This window comes from Symphalangus syndactylus, chromosome 23 (assembly GCF_028878055.3).
Source record: "Symphalangus syndactylus isolate Jambi chromosome 23, NHGRI_mSymSyn1-v2.1_pri, whole genome shotgun sequence".
Taxonomy (NCBI): Eukaryota; Metazoa; Chordata; class Mammalia; order Primates; family Hylobatidae; genus Symphalangus; species Symphalangus syndactylus.
In genome coordinates, this window is record NC_072445.2 from 35,380,696 (window position 1) to 35,400,937 (window position 20,242).

General features: G+C 45.7%; 1 protein-coding gene across 1 annotated transcript in view; it reads right to left on the reverse strand.

Annotated features, from left to right (window-relative positions):
* PNPLA1 (patatin like phospholipase domain containing 1) overlaps window positions 1-3,563 on the reverse strand; it is a 43,955-nt gene extending 40,392 nt beyond the window's left edge. The window contains exon 1 of the mRNA XM_055264334.2: window positions 2,961-3,563. Within this exon, the coding sequence (XP_055120309.1) occupies window positions 2,961-3,165 (205 nt within the window). The 5' untranslated portion in view covers window positions 3,166-3,563. The remainder of the gene's footprint in view (window positions 1-2,960) is intronic.
* Window positions 3,564-20,242: the final 16,679 nt, after the last annotated feature.

The following is a 20,242-nucleotide window of genomic DNA, read 5'->3' on the forward strand; positions in this document are numbered from 1 at the left end:
TGGCCTCTCAAAGTGCTGGGATCACAGGCATGAGCCACTGTGCCCAGATGCTGTATTTTAAGATGACATAAAGACAGAAGAGTGAGGGTAATGGAGCAGATGAGCAACGCAGGCACCTGGAAAAGGAGAGAGAATCCCTGCACCAGGTGTTTCCAAGGCAGGACTTCTGAGACTCCAGGATAGAGTGGGGCTGTCACCCTAGCCCCATTCTGAAGGCCTGGAGTTCACTGGGGAAGAGCCATTAATGGCTACATTCACAGAAGACTGTGCATTAAAAAGATCTGGAAAGATCCATGCCTAGCCCTTAACACTGGCTGGAGGAGGGAGGGTGGGATTAGGGGCAGTTGGGCAAATGGAGGCTTTCTTTCTACTCTTTATTTATTTCCTTATCTGAGACAGAGTCTGGCTTTGTTACCCAGGCTGGAGTGTAGTGGCGCGATCTCACTGCAACCTCCGCCTCTGGAGTTCAAGCAATCTCCCACCTCAGCCTCCCGAGTAGCTGGGACTACAGGTGTGTACCACCACGCCTGGCTAATTTTTGTATTTTTTCAGTAGAGAAGGGGTTTCGCCATTTGGCCAGGCTAGTGTTGAACTCCTGATCCACCTGTCTCAGGCTTCCAAAGTGCTGGGATTACAGGCATGAGCCACCGTGCCTGGCCTCTATTTTCTACTTTTACTCTATACACTTTCGCATTGTTTGAATTTTGTCCAGTAAGAAAAATGTGTTTATTACTTGTGAGATATTAAAAAGAAAAAATTATCTTACGCATTAGAGGTACTCAGTGAATGGGCATTACTATTATTCTTTAAAATAAAGACTTTCCACCCAGCATAGAGGTCCCCAGCCAGGAAGGCACCTTGCTTGGGCTGGGAGGAGGCTATTGTCTGCAGCCTCTCCCTCACACAGCCCAGCCGGCCCTTCAGCAAGTCTCATTGGCTCTACTTTCAAAGCACATCCTGAACCCAATCTCTTCCCTTATCTAGTTTCCACCTTGCTCCCTCAAACACACTCTGCCCATCGTTCAGAGATCTTAAGAAGCCTAATCAGATGGTTGCCACATTCCGAACACTTGCCATATGCCAGGTATTGTTCTAAGTAGGTATTCATATTAGCTCAGCCAATCCTATAACCAGGGGTTCCCAACCCCCAGACCATGGCTCTGGGTCTGTGGCCTGTTAGAAACCAGGCCTCAAAGCAGGAGGTAAGCAGCGGGTGAAGCTTCATCTGTATTTATAGCAGCTCCCCATCGCTCACATTACTGCCTGAGCTCTGCCTCCTGTCAGATCAGTGGTGGCATTAGATTCTCATAGAGCATGAACCCTATTGTGAACTGTGCATGGGAGGGATCTAGGTTGCACACACCTTATGAGAATCTAATGCCTAATGATCTGTCACTGTCTCCCATCACCCTCAGATGGGACTGTCTACTTGTAGGAAAACAAGCTCAGGGCTCTGATTCTACCTTATGGTGAGTTGTATAATTATTTCATTATATATTAAAATGTAATGACAATAGAAGTGCACAACAAATGTAATGCACTTGAATCATTCTGAAACCATCCCCCATCAACCCTGGTGTGTGGGAAAATTGTCTCTCACAAAACCAGTCCCTGGTGTCAAAAAGGCTGGAGACCGCTGCTATAACAATGCCGGGAACTAGGCGCTATTAGGATCGCCCTTTTCTGGATGGAGAAAGAGAGGCGCAGAACGTTCAATAACTTGCTTCAGGCACGCATCATGAAATGGCAGAGCTGGGATCCCTCCTGAGGAGCTCACGCCCTCTGCCCCCTCCCCACTTGCTGTCACAGCCATCTGTACTCCCCCTCCCTTAGGTGAGATCAGAGCTTGTGGCTAAGGCCACATGACCTGGCCCCTGTCGACCTCCCACCACCTTTTCCACACCACAGGCTTCGCGGCTGCTGCTTCACCAGGAATTCTCCTTTTCAGGAGCTCCCAGTAGCTTGTTCTGTCACTATACCCAGCTCTAGGCTTGAATGTCACCTCCTCAGAAAGGCTTCCCTGACCATCTTCCTGAAATAGTCTCCATTTTATTCTCAGTCCCTTTCCTGCTTTAATTTTATTCACAGATCATATCACTTCCCGACCTTACACTAGAAGGTGCCTTGTTTGAATGTTTATTATCTGTTTCTTTTCTCTAGAATTTCTGCTCCACAAGGGCAGGGACTTTGTCCTCAGTGCCTGGAACAGAGCTCCGTCTAGAACAGGAGCTCTGTAAATGAATAAATGCCCCTCCAAGGTAGCCCACTAGGCTGTTGGGCTTGTTCCTTGGGGCTGCTAGATGCATCTGCTCCCCGGAACAGTGTTTCTCTCTGGGTTAGCAGCGTAGCAGTCCTTCTCGCTGAGGGTCCTGGACCAGCAGGACAGCAGGTGAAGTGAGAGCTTCTGTAGTCTCTCCCCACCCCTTCCTATTCTTCTCCCACTCTGGGCTCCCTCCTGTCTACCCCTCCAGCCTCAGGGCATTCATCCTTTCCAGCCACCTGGAAATGGTGGACAATACATCCCCATCAGGGTCATAGAGATTTGAAGAGTTGCCTCTCCCAAGGGTATTTGCATTTTGAAAGAGGCCAGGCAGGAGCAACACTGAACCCCAATGTATGACTGCCGCGGTGTAGCTTCTGACAGCACCATGTTCGATGTTCAAGGGAGATACTGCCCTTCACTCTCCCAGGCTCTGGGAGACAGAGCATCTCACAGGTAAGGGCACTGAGGGAGAGGGACAGGGGTCCAGGCTCACCCTACAGGTTAGAGACTGGGGCCTGGCAGACCCCAACCTTCAAATGTCACAGCTGCTATCCTACTCCAACCAGCTCTTCCCTTCCCTTCCTGCCACCCAGGCCTGGCTTTGTCCCCCAAAGCATTCCCAGCCTCCCTCACGCTCTTTCTGTCTCTGTGGAATCCCCCAAGAGACTTCCCAGGGGACCCAGAACACAGGCCTTACCCATTTCAATCCCGCAGATGGCCAGGGCGGCGATCACAGCACCAGCCGATGTCCCTGCAAAGCGGTGGGCTGTTTCCAGCATCCGGGGGGCCAGGTCCCGCAGGGCGTCCACGGCCCCTGCCTGGTAGAAGGAGAGGAATCCACTGCCGGAGAAGGAGATGGAGTGAGGGGTGTCCGGGTCCCCCTTGAACACCTGTTCTTCCATCTCCTTGGCCTCTGGCTTTCTGCGGAAGGCGGAGCCACCCTTCAGCACTTGCCTGCCCAAGCCTGGGCTGCCGCTCCCTGTAGGAACTCCCTGCCCAGCTTCTCTGCCACCCTGGAGCTTGGAATGTGTCTGTCTACCTGGCTGGAGCAACCACAGGCTGATCAGGAAGCTGCCTCGGCCTGTTAAGCTCCACCAGGAGGCAACCTCAAAGGTTGGAAAGGGGCCCCAGGATGAGATGCAGAAGGCCCTCCTGGTGTGTGAGCAGGGTCCTGATCCTGTGAGCCCCCCACTGGCTTCATTTCTTGGCTGGATTCATCTTGAGCACGGGATCCTCAGCCCTCTGCCCATCCGTGGTATACCAGGGCGCATTCACTGCTCCCCAACGCAGGGCCATGCCCAAGGAGGCGGGCTCTGCCCAGCCCTCAGCTGCAACATTCAGTTGCAAAACCTCCGTGATGGTTATCGGTGGACACCTCCCTCCCCAACATGCTGCTGCAGCAGTGAAGGGCTTCCAAGCCCGCCTCCCTCCAGGAGGATGGTGCCTACCCCGTCTCTTTTGGACGGGTCCCCCAAAAGAGATGCCCCTCCTGGGCTCCTTTAGGCTCTGTGGTATGTGTGAAGTGTTACACAAGCATTTTTATTTGTTTTTCTTACATAAACACCCCTTTGTTTATTCACTTGTTTGTTTATTTACATGTTAGCATCGGCCCTGGGTAAATTTTTAAAAGAAGTTTAACTTTGGAGGCCCCACCCACCACCGCCTCTGCACCTCTCTCTGTCTCTTCTCCCGGGCCCTTCACTGACCCTGTGACCTTGGTCAGTGCCCTCTCGCCAAGCCCCAAGCCCTCATGCTATCTTCTAAGTGTGCAGGAAGAAATCAACCTGAAATCTAGATCATTCTAAATGTGTGAGGCTTCGTGTTGTGTGCTCTTCTTCCCGCTCAGAAATGAGAAGTGTGAGATAGCAATGTTTAACCCCAAGGAGGAGCAGCTCGGGAGGTCACCTGTGGGGAAGTCGGGGTCAGAGCAGAGAGACGTTTTGGTAAGGGAGGTGGTGTGAAAGGACCAGGGTTAGCTCCAAGGGCCGCGGTTCTGCCCCCTGAGGGGCTGTATCATGTGGTCCTGACGGGGAGGAGTGGTCCTCACACCCACAAAATGTCCCCTCATGGAGATATAACAAAGAAGGCAAGATGGCGTCTCCCGCTCCCCTCAAAGACCACACAGCAACAGGACCAGAATCAGAATCAAGACAGCAAGGCCTCCACCAAGTGCCAATCCAGCTCCAGCCTCTCTGTCAGGATGTGACATCAGTGGCTTCCCCGCTCCTGGGGAGCTCGCACCATTCTGGTGGACTCACTGATCTGCATGGGAATTCCACAGTGAGGGCAAGGCCAGGCTTCAGTTAGGAGGGAGTTTTCTCTCTTGGATAGGTAATTCCAGGCATATCATTGTCTCAGGTTGAAGAGAGAGCTTTAGATTAGATAAAGTGTGTGTGAGTACATGCGTGTGTATGCATGTGTGCATGTGTGTGCAGATATGTGAGGCATACTGCTGGAGTGGGGGCGGGTGTGTCAGGGTGGAGTCCAGTCAGCTTTTGGACAGCAGAGACCCTGCCCCCTTCCTGGGAGGTCAGGTCAGCTCCACTGAGGGCTTGTGTGCCAAGCCGTGCGCTGTGTTGGGGCCCTGGGGGACAGGAGCACATAGACGCTCCATCCCCAATTCAGACATTTGCAGGCTTCTTGGGAACAAGACAGGCAAATGTGAAATAAGCAGAAAACCATACAAGGCAATCTATAATTAAGTACTAAACTGTGCAGGGCTGAGAATCCTGCCAGAAAAGTTAAGAGGCGGGGCTGAGCAGTGTGGGCTGGAATATCTGAGGAGCTGTGCGGCGGAGGTGTGGGCTGCGGGACTGGAGGCAGCTGGGAGGAGCAGGCAGGGCACTGGACGAGGCGCAGCAAGAGCCTCTTGCAGAGAAGGGAAGGGATGTAATGGGACCTGTTTCACAGGATGAAGGGCTTTGGATGAGAACCCTTCTGAGTCATGACGTTGGATCCCAGCTCTGCTATTTACAGGCAGTGTGACCTGTGAATGATTTCTCTGGGCCTCAGTTTTCCTCATCTGTGAAAGGGACAATACTGTCATTCCTATGCTGCACAGTAGCTGTAAAGGCTAAAGGTAATGGCTGTAGGATGCCTGGCACACAGCGTGTCTGTGGTTATCAGAGAGTAGTAAGAGTCAAGGCTTCTGGAACAAATAGACCCCAGAGATAAGGTGGAATAGAAAGGCAGGGTCCAAAGGGGAAGGCTTGATCCACGTGTGACATGCGGAGGAGCTTGGGGAGGTCTCAAGCAGCAGAGCCTTGGAAGGAAGATGAGACTGCAGCTGGAGAATGAGGAAGGTGGATGGTGGCCCATTCTCCTAGGATGATGGTGGCCAGGCCAGGGTGGCAGCTGCAGGAAGACAAGTTAATGAAGTTATTGCTGCAGAAGACTCTCAGGGCCAGGGACTGGTTGGATGGGCAGGGTGAGTCAAGGCTGAGGCCTCACTTTTAGCCTGGGGGTAGGGAGGAGTGGGGCTGTCTTCCACAGAGTTGGGGAAACTGGAACAGACCTGGGGAAGGTGGGTGGAGGATGATTTTACTTTAAGTGCATCTGAGATGACAGCAAGACATGGGCACTATCCATGGGGGACAGGGATGGCACCAGAACCAAGAAGAGAGATCCCTGCCACTGAGGCAGCAGAGAAGGGTAAGCAGGCAGAGGAGGGTGTGGGGTCATGTTGCGGGGAGGACAGCTATGGATAAGTTTCTTTTTCCAGGTCATCCCAGTGAAACAGAAAGCAAGGCCACCTGCTGTACATGGGCTGCAGGAACCTGGGGGGCTGGGGACCCACCACCCCTTCAGAGACAGCGCATCCTGACATGGCCCCCGTTGTCCCCACCTCCTTGGACCTGGCTGACTTCCACGAATGCACATATGTTTCTGTTCCCTGTGGACGTGGAGACGGCAATGCCGCACAGCCTCCTCCATGCAAACACGCCAGCCAGAAATCCGTGACTATACCCGGGAAGGCCATGGAGGAGCCGCTAACCTGGACCCTAAAGGCTGAGCCTGGCAGACTGGTCTCCACAGCTGACAAGGGCTGGTGAGCAGCAGGCCTCAGCCTGTCCTCTGCTGGGTGCTAAATTCTTGAGAAGGTTCCTTTCATTCGCCCTGGTTCCTGAGCCTCTACTCACGCCCTAAGAACTTCAAGCGAATGACATCGAGGAAGAATCACTTTCCAGCATCTCTGTATTTGATTTTTAGTCATCTCATGATCTTTGCAGGTGTTTTTTAACTAAGTTGACACTGCTTGTATGACTCATCCATCCCTGAGGAAATCACGTGGGAGAAATAGATTGCTTATCACACACACTTCCAACAAGACAACCCAAAATGAATTTCTAGAGGAACCTGGACTTCCCATAAGTTTAAGATATGTGAAGCCACCCAGGACAGATACTGGGGAGAAAGATGCACGTAGACTCCAGATTGGCTTTTGCCTGATGGGGTATCACCCTCTGCTTACATCCTGAAAATGTTAATTTAGTGAAGAACCTGGCGGTTTCTTGATTCGGTAGAGTAGGAAGGTCACAACATCACCCGTGAATATTCTTGCCAAAATGATGTCACCTCAATCTAATTGAGGCCTAACTTCCAGCTTACAGTAAATATGGAGTATGAAGGATGCCAGGTGCAAACAATCAGACAAACGGAGCCTGTGGGAGGCTGGCAGAGACTGTTGCTGGCTACCAGCAGCCATCTCTGGCCCACTTGCTCCTTGCCCACCTCCCTGTAAAGCAACTGAAAGGGCTGGTCCTCAGTTTCAGCTAAGGGTGAATCATGAGCTCACGGTGATCATCAGACCCCACCTCCCTGGACAATGAGAAGTAACAGGGACTCTGCTGGATTGCTTCTTAGAAAGATTTCCCTCCTCGATAAAAGGTAAAAGTCACATAGGGAGACCCCTGTAGCTCCATCCCCTTTTCTTCCTGCCAGAAACACTGTCCTGGGAGCATATGGTGTGTGGATCTATGACAACTGTTTTACTTCCATCAGGGGAAATGTGACAGACACGCTGAGTGTATTGATTATCCATTGCTTCATGACAATTTACCCTGAAACATGGCACTTTCAAACAATAAGCATGTATTATCTTATACCATTTTTGAGGGTCAGGAAACTGCAAATGGCTTAGCAGGTGGTTCTTGCTCTTGTCTCTCAAGGTTGCATTCAGGCTGATAGCCAGGGTTGCAGTCATCTCAAGGCTCATTGGAGCTAAAGAACCCACTTCCAAACTCACCCTTCTGGTTGCCAGTGGGTATCAGTTCTTGGTCAATGTTGACAAAAGCTTTAGTGCCTCATCAAGTGGGCCTCTCCATTGGGAGCCAACTTTCTTGGCAGCTGACTTTCTTCAGTGAGAGATGAAGAGAGTAAGAGAGATAACGAGGAAAAGAAAGTGTGTGAGCCCAAGACAGGAGCTGCAGCCTTTTTATAACCTAACCTCTGATGTAATCTCAGCTATATTCTATTGGTCACACAGACCACCCCTGGTAAAATGTAGGAAAAGTGTGAATACCAGAGCGTGGGTATTATCAAGGGCAAATTTGAAGGCTGGCTAAGGCATCAAAAATCGTATAAGAGAAAGCAAGAAAAAGCCTGGGTCCTTGATGAGATTCTTGTGTGACTGCACCAACCCTCACACCATTTGTGTGTGTGCTTCCTATGATGACAGATAAACAATGTCTTTGCTTTTAATCACTGTTCCCTCGGTGTTTGATGCTGAAAACCTCATGGCCAATGCAAGGGCGCTTAAATATTTCTAGTAAAATGTAGCCCATATTTTGAGAAAAATGAACGAAATATGCCCTTTGCTTTTAGTAAAAACAAAAGAAATACTTTAAGGTATAGATACTTTGTTATTATAGGTAAAATAACTGATTCATGAAAATTGTGAAAAACTTAATTTGAAAATTTGTATATATTTTTAGAAATTGTTTAACAACTTATTTTTGTTAGAAGCCAAGAAGTAGATTTTTTTTCTCTTCCCTACCCCTCCTGAAAAATACAGTGGGGGTCTGATAACTTTTTTCTTTTTGAGACAGAGTTTCGCTTTTGTTGCCCAGGATGGAGTGCAATGGCACTATCTCAGCTCATTGCAACCGCCACATCCCAGGTTCAAGAGATTCTCCTGCCTCAGCCTCCCAAGTAGCTGAGATTACAGGTATGTGCCAACACGCCCAGCTAATTTTTGTATTTTTAGTAGAGATGGATTTTCACCATGTTGACTAGGCTAGTCACAAACTCCTGACCTCAGGTGACCCGCCCCCCTCAGCTTCCCAAAGTGCTCAGATTACGGGCATGAGCCACCATGCCTGGTCCTGATAACTAATTAAACAGCCTTCCAATGTAGCACTGGCCTTTTCAGGTGTGTGACTTAATTTTTGAATACTTGAGCAAACATGTAGACATATCCATGGTGGGGGTAGAAGTCTTTAAATGTTTCCAAAAAGTCCGGAATTTTTAAAGATACAATGTAAGGAGAGAGGAGAAAGTTTGACACAGCTGAGATGGGCACAGTTGAGAAGCTTGCTGGCTTCCTGAGCTGTTATTTTGTAGGACCTTGAGATTATTCATGCAGCCTAAATAGTATCTTTTTTTCTCATAATGAAAGAGCTCTAGCATAAAGTACCCAAACTAGTGCAGCAAACATTCATATACCCACCAGCCAGACTGAAGAAATCTTAACATTTTACTACATTTGGCTCAGCTATTTCCCTGGTTTTAAAGCAATGAGACCTCACAAGTACAGGTGAAACCTCCTCAAACTGTTTCCTAATCAATATCACCCTTCACTTTCTCTCCCATGAGAACCGTGTTCCAGGTTGAAGGGACTCTTTCCCTTCCATGTTTTTTATATGAATATGTTTTATAAATAATATATACTATTGTTTTATAAATCTTTTTAAAAATTTCACATAAACAAACACATTGCCTTTATTTTGCAAATTGCTGTTTTTACTCGGTGTTATGATCCCCGGCTCCAGTCTTTTCCATTTTCCTGCTTTCTGGTGACCCATTATGACACCATGGGACAACATGTATCATTCTCCTCCTGATGGACATTTGGGTTGTTTCTAGTGTTTTGCTGTAACCAGCAATGCCACAGTGAACGCTCTTGTGTACATCCTTCCTTGGCCCTGCATAGGAATTTCTCAGGTCACAATGTGGGTTTATCAATGGTACCCACAGGATTTCAGTTGATGGAGGTGACTGAGTTACCACATGGAGAGGCTAGTGTCATTGAAGAGATTTCTATTACACATACTTGCATTTCCTTGCCATGCAGGACCGCATGGGGAAGCCCCAGGTTCGGTCAGCGGGCAGAAGGGATGAAAGGAGAGCACAGCCCAGAGCCTTTACGGTGTTTCCCATGGGAAAGGGAAGGGAAGCAGGGAAGCAGCTTAGGGGCAGGGAAGCGGCTTAGGACTGGCTGATTCAAATCAAGGTGGCAGGCTCTGGGTCATAGGGGTGGTCTCTAGTTGACTGGTGCCTGGCTCTGGGTGATTTTGCCTCTTGGAGTGTAAAAGCCAGATAGAGAGGGTGGATCAGAGCATGGGCTAGTTTACATATGAGAGGCGCCACTGCCCCACCCATCCCAGCCCTCTGCTATCTCTAAGAATGGGGTAGCCCTGGAAGGGGCAGCCTCGCCCCCTTCAGTGAGGCCACAAATGCCAGAACATCAAAAATTCACAAAATAAGAAAGCATGGTTAATACAGTGGGCACTTCTGCAACTCTACAAGGAGTTGCTCGATTGCTCTCTAGAGTTGGTGTGCCAGTTGCCACTCTCACTGAGTGTTTATAAGAGACCTAATCACGTCACTTCTCTTGTTACCAGATTTAAAACATTTTGCCAGTCTGAGGGGTATGAAATGCTATCTCACTGTTGTTTAATTTATATTTTCCTTATTTTTTGGTGAAGCTGGGCATCATTTCATTCATTGGTTGTTCCAGTTTCCTTTTCTCTGAATAGCTTGTTCTTAGCCTTTTTCCATTTGGGAATGCAGGGCAGGGGGAGTGTTGTCTTTTTGTTAACAACATGTAGACGTTGGTACTAATATTGGCTCCGCTGAATGCATTGCAAATATCCTCTCCCAGTGTGCAGGTTTTTAGTCAACATTTTAATGGTGTCTTCGGTGATACAAAAGATTTAAATTTTAATGTAATAAATTGTATCATTCTTTTCTTTTATAGTTTATATTTTTGTGTTTATGGTTTATGTTTTAAAGGCATCAGGATGCTCTCCCATATAAAATAAAATCTTGGTTATTTTAAACGATTTGACCATCAAGCCTAAGCTATTCATTCAGTCTCCTTTGGAAAGCTGCATTTTGGTGGGCAATTTGGCACCATCTGTTTAAAAATCAATACTTGCAGGAATTTATCCTACAGAAATACTCATAGGAGTCCTCCAAAAATATATGCACAGAATTTTTAAATACAGCATCAATTGTAATAACAAAGATCCAGAAATAAGCTAAAAGTATATCAATGGCAAGCTAGTTAAATGAATGATGGTATAGCCACATAATGCAATTCTCTGCAGCTATTGAAAAGAATAATTATAGACCTGGGTGTGCTCATAGGGAAAGTTATCCAAGATGTATTGGTAAGAAGGAAAAATAACGATAAAGAAACAAGGATTCAAGCAATATAGTATGCTACCATTTATGTCTAAAAGGTAGAGGAAGAGCTCCTCTATGTATATGCATGTAACATTTCATGCTGAGGATGGTTACTTCTGAGGAGAGGACTAGGGCTTGCAGGTGGAGGGAAATCCATTTTTCACTGCCAGCCTCTTGCGTTGTTTTCATTGTTACTTCCATTACAGTAAACAAAGAAGAATTGCTGTGGATGGTCACATTTTCTGTGCGCTGCTATTTGTTTTGGCATTTGGAATATTCTGAGGTGAAGAGGGCCTTTTGTTCCAATAGCTATGAAGAAATTGAATTATTAGAAATGGGGCAGGAGGTTTCATTATATGTGCTGTGTAGCCCCGTCTGGCTAATGAGATTTAGGCTTGCTGTTGTCTGGGGACTGAGGGCAGAGTGGGAGCAGTGGAGGATGGGAGGGTTGTCTGTGGGACAGAGGTAGGGTGGGACGAGGTGGGGGACAGGGGAAAGTGGATTGAAGGTGGGACAGGTCTGAACCAGAGGATCAGCCTGGGCTTCTGTAGCCCCAGGACCAACTGTGTGAGGTCTGGGTCACCCCCAGGCTCTCAGTCTCCTTGCACTGCCTGGCTGCAGGGTTGGAAGAACCTCTGCACCCCCTCCCCAGTGGAGAAAGAGATCCCAATCTCAAAGGCTCTGGCAGGCAATTCTCCCCAGAGGATAAAAAGCCGTGCTCATCCTAGGAAAATGTTCATCCAATAAACGAGAAATAAAGGCACCCTGAGTTTACCCTGGTTAAAAGAAGAGAAAGGGATCGGATCAGCATCCATGGAGCAAAGACAAGATGTGCCACCAGAGTTTAGTCCAGCCGCCTTTCTCAGGGCAGTACAGTATGGCCACTTAGGGAGTCCAGCTGTCTTAGTTCAAGACACAGCTATGTTAGTTGCACCTTTGACAAATTATTTGACATCTCTGTGCCTTAGCTTTCTAATCTAGAAAACGGGAAAATAATTAAACTTGCCTCCTAGGGGTTTCTCCTGGCACATGGCAAGTGCTTACCAAGTGTTAACTGTTTTTATTCTTTATTTCTCACTTTTGTAAGTTCAGTGCAGCTGGGGCCTAAGACCGTGGTATAGTCAGTGCATGAAGATTGGAACTACGTCTGAGGTGGACACACGTTCACCAAACTCACAAGCCTGATGAATGAATTGTAACCTAACTTGTTAATTTATATTGACCTGAACATGTAGGTAATCCCATCAGCACTTTCCTCTCTTGTCCTCATGTGGGAGCCCAGACTGTCCTCAGAGGCTCTTTGGGGGATGGGAGAACTTCTGTGCCTTATTTACTTCCCTGGCTGTTCCTGCTGTTTGACTGTAAGTCCCTTAGGGGAAGACACTTTGGTACACAGGAGGCTCGCCATTCATGGTGGTCAGAAAAATATCTGTTGAATGAGTGATGGTCATCGCAGTGCTCTCTATCATAGCAAAACACTGGAAACAACCTAAGTGTCCACCAACAGGGATTTGTTATGAAATTGTGGTCTAGTCACCTCACAAAAGTGAACAATCATTAAAAATGATCATTAAAATGATCATGGCCAAGCTTGGTGGCTCATTCCTGTAATCCCAGCACTTTGGGAAGCCAAGGAGGGAGGATTGCTTGAGCCCAGGAGTTCAAAGCCAGCCTGGGAACATGGCAAAACCTCATCTCTACAAAACGCACACATAAAATATTAGCCGGGTGTGGTGGTGCATGCCTGTGGTCCCAGCTACTTGGGAGGCTGAGGCAGGAGGATCGCTTGAGCCTGGGAGGTTGAGGCTGCAGTGTGCTGTGATGGCACCACTGCATGCACTCCAGGCTGGGTGACAGAGCCCACACCCTCCTCCCTGCCCCAGAAAACAATCATATGGAAAGATAGAGAAATGCTTGTGATGTAATCTTAGAAAAACAAAATAAATAAAAATAATCGAAACAGACCTGATGTGGATTCATCTGTATGATATTTTAAGTACAAAATGAGGTTCAGAAGAGGGTGTATAATATGCTACTATTTGTGTAAAAAAGGGGGCAAAGAACATAAGACTTCACTTTCAGATATAAGGATAAACTACCTCTGAATGAGACACAAGAGACTGAAAACATTGGTGGCCTCTGGGGAGGGGACCAAGAGATGGAGAGTAGGGAAACCTGTCCCTGACAATACTTTTGCACCTTCTGAATGTTGAACCATGTGAATGTGTTTCTGATTCAAAATTTAAATAATTTAAAACACTTTCTGATACATAGCAAAGTAAAAGTAAAATAAATATACTTTTTCCATATATTTCTCAATCCTAAGGCACATATTTTCCCCCCACGTTGTAAGGTTTCTGATATTAAGATGTATCTCACCATCAATTGCCATTTTATTATTTTTTATCCTTATTTTTATATTTAGGGAGAGAGTCATACTCTGTCACCCAGGCTGGAGTGCAGTGGTGTGTCATAGCTCACTGCAGCCTTGAACTCTTGGGCTCAAGCAATCCTCCTGCTTCAGTCTCCTAGTAGCTAGGACTATAGGCGCACAGCACAACACCTGCCTAATTTTTAATTTTTTGTAGAGATGGGGTCTCACTATGTTGCCCAGGCTGGCCTCAAACTCCTGGCCCCAAGTGATCCTCCTGCCTCAGCCTCCCAAAGTGCTGGGATTATAGGTATGAGCCTGGCCTCAATGGTCATTCATTTAAAAAAAAAAAATTTCAACTTTTATTTTAGATTCAGGGAATACATATGCAGATTTGTTACCTGGGTACATTTTGTGATGCTGAGGTTTGGGGTACAATTGATCCTGTCACCCAGGTACTAAGCATAGTACTCAATAGTTTTTGAACCCTTGCCCTCCTCCCTCCCTCCCTAGTAGACCCCAGTGTCTACTGTTGCATCTTTATGTCCTTGAGTACCCACTGTTTAGCTCCCACTTACAAGTGAGAACATGCGGTATCTGGTTTTCTGTTCCTGAGTTAATTTGTGCAGGATAATGGTCTCTGGCTACATCTATGTTGCTGCAAAGGATGATTTCATTCTTTTTTATGGCTGTATAGTATTAATGGTCATTCTTATTAGGTTCTCACAGTGTTTTTTTCTCCTGAAAAGCTTTTACTAAATCAATGTTGGATCTTAAAACTGATAGTATTTTATAATCAAGGAAATATAATACATAAAAATATGGGTGTGTGGAGAGGGACTGTACAGTGAAAACCATTGTGTGGCAGGATTGCGAGGATCTTTCTTTTTCAAAATAGTCTTTACTGGTATATTTACATCACCTTTTCAATATTTTTTTTCTTTAAACACAGTTTTAACTGCTCGCAGCGGATAATTGATGGTTTGGAGGAGTTCCCCAGATAACCTGCAAAGCAATAACCCCATGAAAGTCACCAACTCCTCAGCTTGGTTTAGCTTAAATATAACTGACAGAGTAAAGCCCTGAGCCCTAAATTTAGCTGTGGTTCCAAGGAAAGACCCTTCGTCTTTGGATTTTTCATGAGAAATCCACCTTCTAGGAACAGGTTGTGCAAAACTGGGATAATACTCACTTGGTCACTAGAAGGGTCTGTTCCAGCAATTGGTTCAGACCTCAAGTTTTGGTCTGAACCATTGCTGTGGTTCACAACAGAATGATGAGTTGGAATAGGTGATACAACCCAGAATCTGTTGGCCAGACTGTCATAGTGGGGCAGCACACTGAGCATTGTGACCAAAGGGTGGCCTTGAAACCTTGCTGCTTCCAGAAGTTCAGACCAGTCCTGACAAATCTCTGTGGATAAGGGACTTCTAAATCAAATAAATACAGTTAAGGAATATTGCAGGTGAGATTGGGATAAGCACTTGGAGAGCGACAAAGCAAACCTTCATATTAAAGGCACTGAAAAGTTCTGTGTAGCATGTTTTATTGGATTCTGGTCCCTTTCTTCCTGACTAAACAAATCCTAATTCTGTTACTTTCTTCAGGGCAGCCAAGCCCTTCAGGACAAGAAGACCCCAGAACAGAGGAGTTTAAGAAAGAGCAGATGAAAACAATTCTGGCCATAAGGTAGAGAATAAGCCTGCTGGGGAATTCTGAGAAAGATGTCTTTGCTCTTTAAAAGGACACTAAAAAAAAATTTTGCATTCAGTAGCGGCTGAGTAGCTCTCATAGGACCACGAACCTCCCACATGACAAAATTATAAAAAGCAACTATGAAAACCCTGGAGAGTAAACAAAAGGCATGGATATTGGAGGGGAGACAATACTTGGAAGAAGGGAATAGCAATGGATTTTTTTTTTAATTTTTTGTAGTTTGTTTGCTGAGGGAAGCCCCTAGTCAGGGATGTGTGGGTTGGTTAAAACTAGGATATAAAGCTCACGCTTGTACTGGCATGAAAAACCAGAAGACAGAGTTCTGGTGACTACACAGCTGGAAAGTGAGGTAGGAAATCCTGGAAAGGAGAAGGAGCCATAAATGAGTAGCCTCAAATTCTGTGTATAGACTCTGCTCAAATCTCTGAACCCCACATGTGCAGGACAGACTCCAAGCTGCACGCCTAAGGCTAAGTGATCTAAACTAAGATTTCAGCTCCCAGCCAGATGCAGTGGCTCACATCTGTAATCCAGGCACTTTGGGAGGCTGAGGCAGGAGGATTGCTTGAGACCAGGAGTTCTAGACCAGCCTGGGCAATGTAGCAAAACCTCATCTCTACAAAAATAAAAATAAAAAAATAAAATAATGATTTCAGCTCCTATTCATCAGAGGGAAGAGCATTTGCAGTTTGAGAGTTCAGCCAATTTAACTGCTAGCTAAAACAAATAAGCACAAACAGTAATACTTTTCAGAAGAACAAAAGAAATCCAGAGTTCCTACACCGTACACTCGCGATATTCAGGAGACAGTTCAAAGATGCTTGACATTAGAAGCAGGAAAATGTGACCCATACAAAAGAGAAAAAGGAATCAATGGAGAACAACCTTGAGACAACCCAGATGTAAAAACTAACAGGCAAGAATTTTAAAGCAGCTATTATAACCATTTTCAAGAATGTAAATGAGAATATGCTCACAATGAATGAAAAGATGGGAAATCTCAGCAGATAAACAAAAACTGTAAAAAGACCTCAGTGGGAATTCTAGCACTGAAAAATACAACATCTGAAAGAAAAAGACAAACAAGCAATAACCATTTTTTGCCTTTGGCCATCATCAGGATGTGATGTTTATTTTGCCACAGTCAACTTCTGGTCGTAAGGATAGCCATCCTGAGGACAAGGCCTGTGTGCTGTGCCATCTATGGCAGAGCAAGAAGACAGAAGGAATCTGGGTCTTTAATCATGTCTCTGAGCCACTGGATTAATTAGAATTTCCCTGCTGCCAGATGTCTTGTATTGGGAGAAAAATAAAATATCCTTATTTAAGCAATTTCTGTTTGGATTTTATGTTACTAATATGAGAAAGAAAGCACTGTTGGGGCTCAGAAAATGATATCCTAAAATATGCTGTTTTGGACTTCAAACTGAGAGTACCTGGGGAGCAGCAAATGCAGGGAAGGGTTTTCTCTGAAGTTCTCAACCTAAAGGCTCCTCTGGAAGATATTTAATTGCTGTGAATCCCTTCCCCACATATTTCACCTACTGGAGGAAACTGATGCATATTGCAAAAAGGAATACTAGAGTTGACACCACACCCAGAGCCCAGGCAAAATTTGTCCCAGGCTATTGTCTGTTCTTCAAAACCATTCATCTCCCCTAAAAATCATTTACTCTTCTTCTAAAGTTGCCTATATCCCCGCACTTCCTCTCCCCTATGAAGAGGGTATTTAAGCTTTAATCATCTTGCCCTTCTTTGAGTTTCAAGCTTTATGTGACTCCCATTCATGTGCATGTTAATAAATTGGTATGCTTTTTCTCCTATTAGTCTGTCTACTGTCTGTTTATTTCAGAAAAAATTATCAAATCTCAGAAATGTGAGGCGTAGACCAGGCGCGGTGGCTCACGCCTGTAATCCCAGCACTTTGGCAGGCTGAGGCAGGTGGATCATGAGATCAAGAGGTCGAGACCATCCTGGCTAACATGGTGAAACCCCGTCTCCACTAAAAATACAAAAATTAGCCAGGCGTGGTGGCACGTGCCTGTAGTCCCAGCTACTTGGGAGGCTGAGGTAGAAGAATTGTTTGAACCTGAGAGGTGGAGGTTGCAGTGAGCCGAGATCACACCAATGCACTCTAGCCTGGCGACAGAGTGAGACTCTGTCTCAAAAATAAATAAGTAAATAAATAAATAAATAAATATGGGGGATAATTTCTTAGAGCATCATAAGTGATAACACTCTGAAGTAAAGAATTTGGCTTAATTTATTTAACCCGAGGTTCACTAAATGTATGTGACTACATGTTTTTTTTTTTTTTCTAAGACAGGTTCTTCCTATGTTGCCCAGGCTGGTTTCAAACTCCTGGGTTCAAGGGATTCTCCTGCTTTGGCCTCTCAAAGTGCTAGGATCACAGGCATGAGCCACCATGCCTGGCTGACCACATCTTTTTAAAGTAACATCTATTGACATATCAAGCACACTTAGGAAAATCTTGTGTAAATCCTAGTTTCTACTTTAAAAATCTGCATCACTCAATTATATCACCTGTAGGATATTAAAGGCGCAGGCTATTTTGACCATATAACAAGTGAGATATACAAACAACTGGTAACTGGAAGTCTGCTAGGAGCCTACTGTTAGAAATTTTCATGTTTGCAAATTACTGGAAACTCTTGGTACTCAAAGTGTGGTATGTGAACAGCAACATCTCAGCCCAAGCCCAGACCTACTGAATCTAAGATCTGCATTTCAGCAAGACCCCTCAGTGTTTCATATGCATGTTAGAGTTTGAGAAGGACTCCTGTAAACTATAAACTGCAATAGAGATGTTAGCAGCACTGTTATTAATGAAAAAACTACTACAAATAATTTCTTCGCCTGCTATTTCAGAGACCTTCACAGAATCATCTCATTTGGCTTTCACAGCCATGCTGTCAGTTAGATTTTTTTTTTTTTTTTTTTTTTTTTTAGATGGAGTTTCACTCTTGTTGCTCAGGCTGGAGTGCAGTGGCATGATCTTGGCTCACTGCAACCTCTGCCTCCTGGTTTCAAGTGATTCTCCTGCCTCAGCCTCCCAAGTAGCTGGGATTAGAGGCATGTGCCACCACATCTGGCCAATTTCGTTTTTATTTTGTTTTGTTTTGTTTTTTGAGACAGAGTTTCACTATTGTTGCCCAGGCTGGAGTGCAATGGTACGATCTCGGCTCACCGCAACCTCTGCCTCCCAGGTTCAAGCAATTCTCCTGCCTCAGCCTCCCAAGTAGTTGGGATTACAGGCATGCGCCACCATGCCCGGCTAATTTTTGTATTTTTAGTAGAGATGGGGTTTTTCCATGTTGGTCAGGCTGGTCTCGAACTCCCAACCTCAGGTGATCCATTCACCTCGGCCTCCCAAAGTGCTGGGATTACAGGCGTGAGCTACTGACCTGGCCAATTTTGTATTTTTTTTTAGTAGAGAAGGGGTTTCACCATGCTGGTCAGGCTGGTCTCGAACTCCTGACCTCAAGTGATCCACCCACCTCAGCCTCCCAAAGTGCTGGGATTACGGGCATTAGATTTTTTTAAACCTCCGTTTATAGAAGAGGAAATAAGATTTAGCGGAGTAAAGTGACAGATTATGTTGAGTTATGATTAGTCCCATAGTTGGGAAAGAAGTTGCCGTTCATTTTCCAGGTACTAGGTCATTGTTTTCAATGATGCAGGCATTTGATGCCCAATTAAACTCAGAGACAAGCCCCTGCCATCCCTTTGAACATCATTTTGCAGTCTCTACTTGGATCGTGCTCCTCTCTCAATGCCCAGGGCTGTCCTGTGCCCCAGAAGGAGAGAAATGATAATCCAGTTCACACAAGCAGCCACTTCTGTCTGTCTACCAACGGCCCAAAGAGGTCTCAGCCCCTGAGAGGGGCCTGAATCCAAGGCTCAGAGTTAAGTAGACCCAATGGCCACAATAACAAATTCCTGGTTGCGAAAGCCAGGCCAGTCCCTAGAGCAGCCTGCAAGGACTTTTTAAACTTCACTCCAGTTAAGATGGCCCATTCTTTTCTTTTTGTTTCTGTTTTTGTTTTTGTTTTTGTTTTTGTTTGAGACAGGGTCTTCCTCCGTTGCCTATGCTGGAATGCAGTAGTGTGATCATAGTTCACTGCAACCTTGAACTCATGGGCTCAAATGATCCTGTGCCTCAGCCTCCAGCGTAGCTGGGACTACAGGCGCACCCCACCAAGCCTGGCTAATATTTTAAATTTTCTGTTGAGACAGGATCTCACTATGTTGCCCAGGCTAGTCTCGAGCTCCTGGGTTCAGGCAATCCTCCCACCTCAGTCTCTCAAAATGTTGGGATTACAGTTGTGAGCCACCCACCCTTCCTAGGATGGCCCAATCTAATCAATTAGGGAACCAAGACCAGGATGGGATTAGGATGTGATTGAAAAGAATTCATGATTAGTCAGAAAAGAGCAGAAGCAATTAGTTTTTAAGAAATTTAAGTATTACTTAAAGGTTTATTTTTAAAAACAATTCATGATGCATTCTTTACTTGGCTATTTAATGGTTGTTTAGCTGTTTAATAAAGGGTTGCAATTTTGTTTCTTTTTTAAAGGTGAGAAAACATATTGCTTTCTAGCTCAGTTAACAGTAGCTACAACTTTAGCTCTGTAGTCAGACCATATGACCTCGGAATGGGAGCAGCATACCCTGACTGTAAGGAATCTAAGATGAGGACAGTGCTGAGGGCTAAGCTCACATGGTGAGAATACAGCCAAAAGACATGTTAACTTCTTCCTGGTTCAGGTGAGCCAGTCTTGCACTTTAAATGTTGAACAAAATTCTCATGTACAATGATAGAACCATTCTGGAAAGTAATTTGCTATTTATCAAGAACTCTGGCCAGGAGCAGTGACTCACATCTGTAATCCCAGCACTTTGGGAAGCTGAGGCGGGAGGATCATTTGAGGCCAGGAGTTTGAGACCAGCCTGGGCAAAATATTGAGACCCAGTCTCTACTAAAAATTTTTTAAAAGTTAGTCAGGTGTAGTGATGCATTCCTGTAGTCCCAGCCACTTGGGAGGCTAAGGCAGGAGGATTGCTTCAGCCAAGGAGTTTGAGGCTACAGTAAGCTACGATCGCAGCACTGCATCTAGTCTGTGACAGAGCAAGATTCTGTCTTTAAAAAAAAAATTATCAAGAATTATAACAGTTGTGTCTTAGGTGAGACTCACTGTTTTTGATATTTCTTTGACTTATTTATCCCATTTGTGGAAATATAT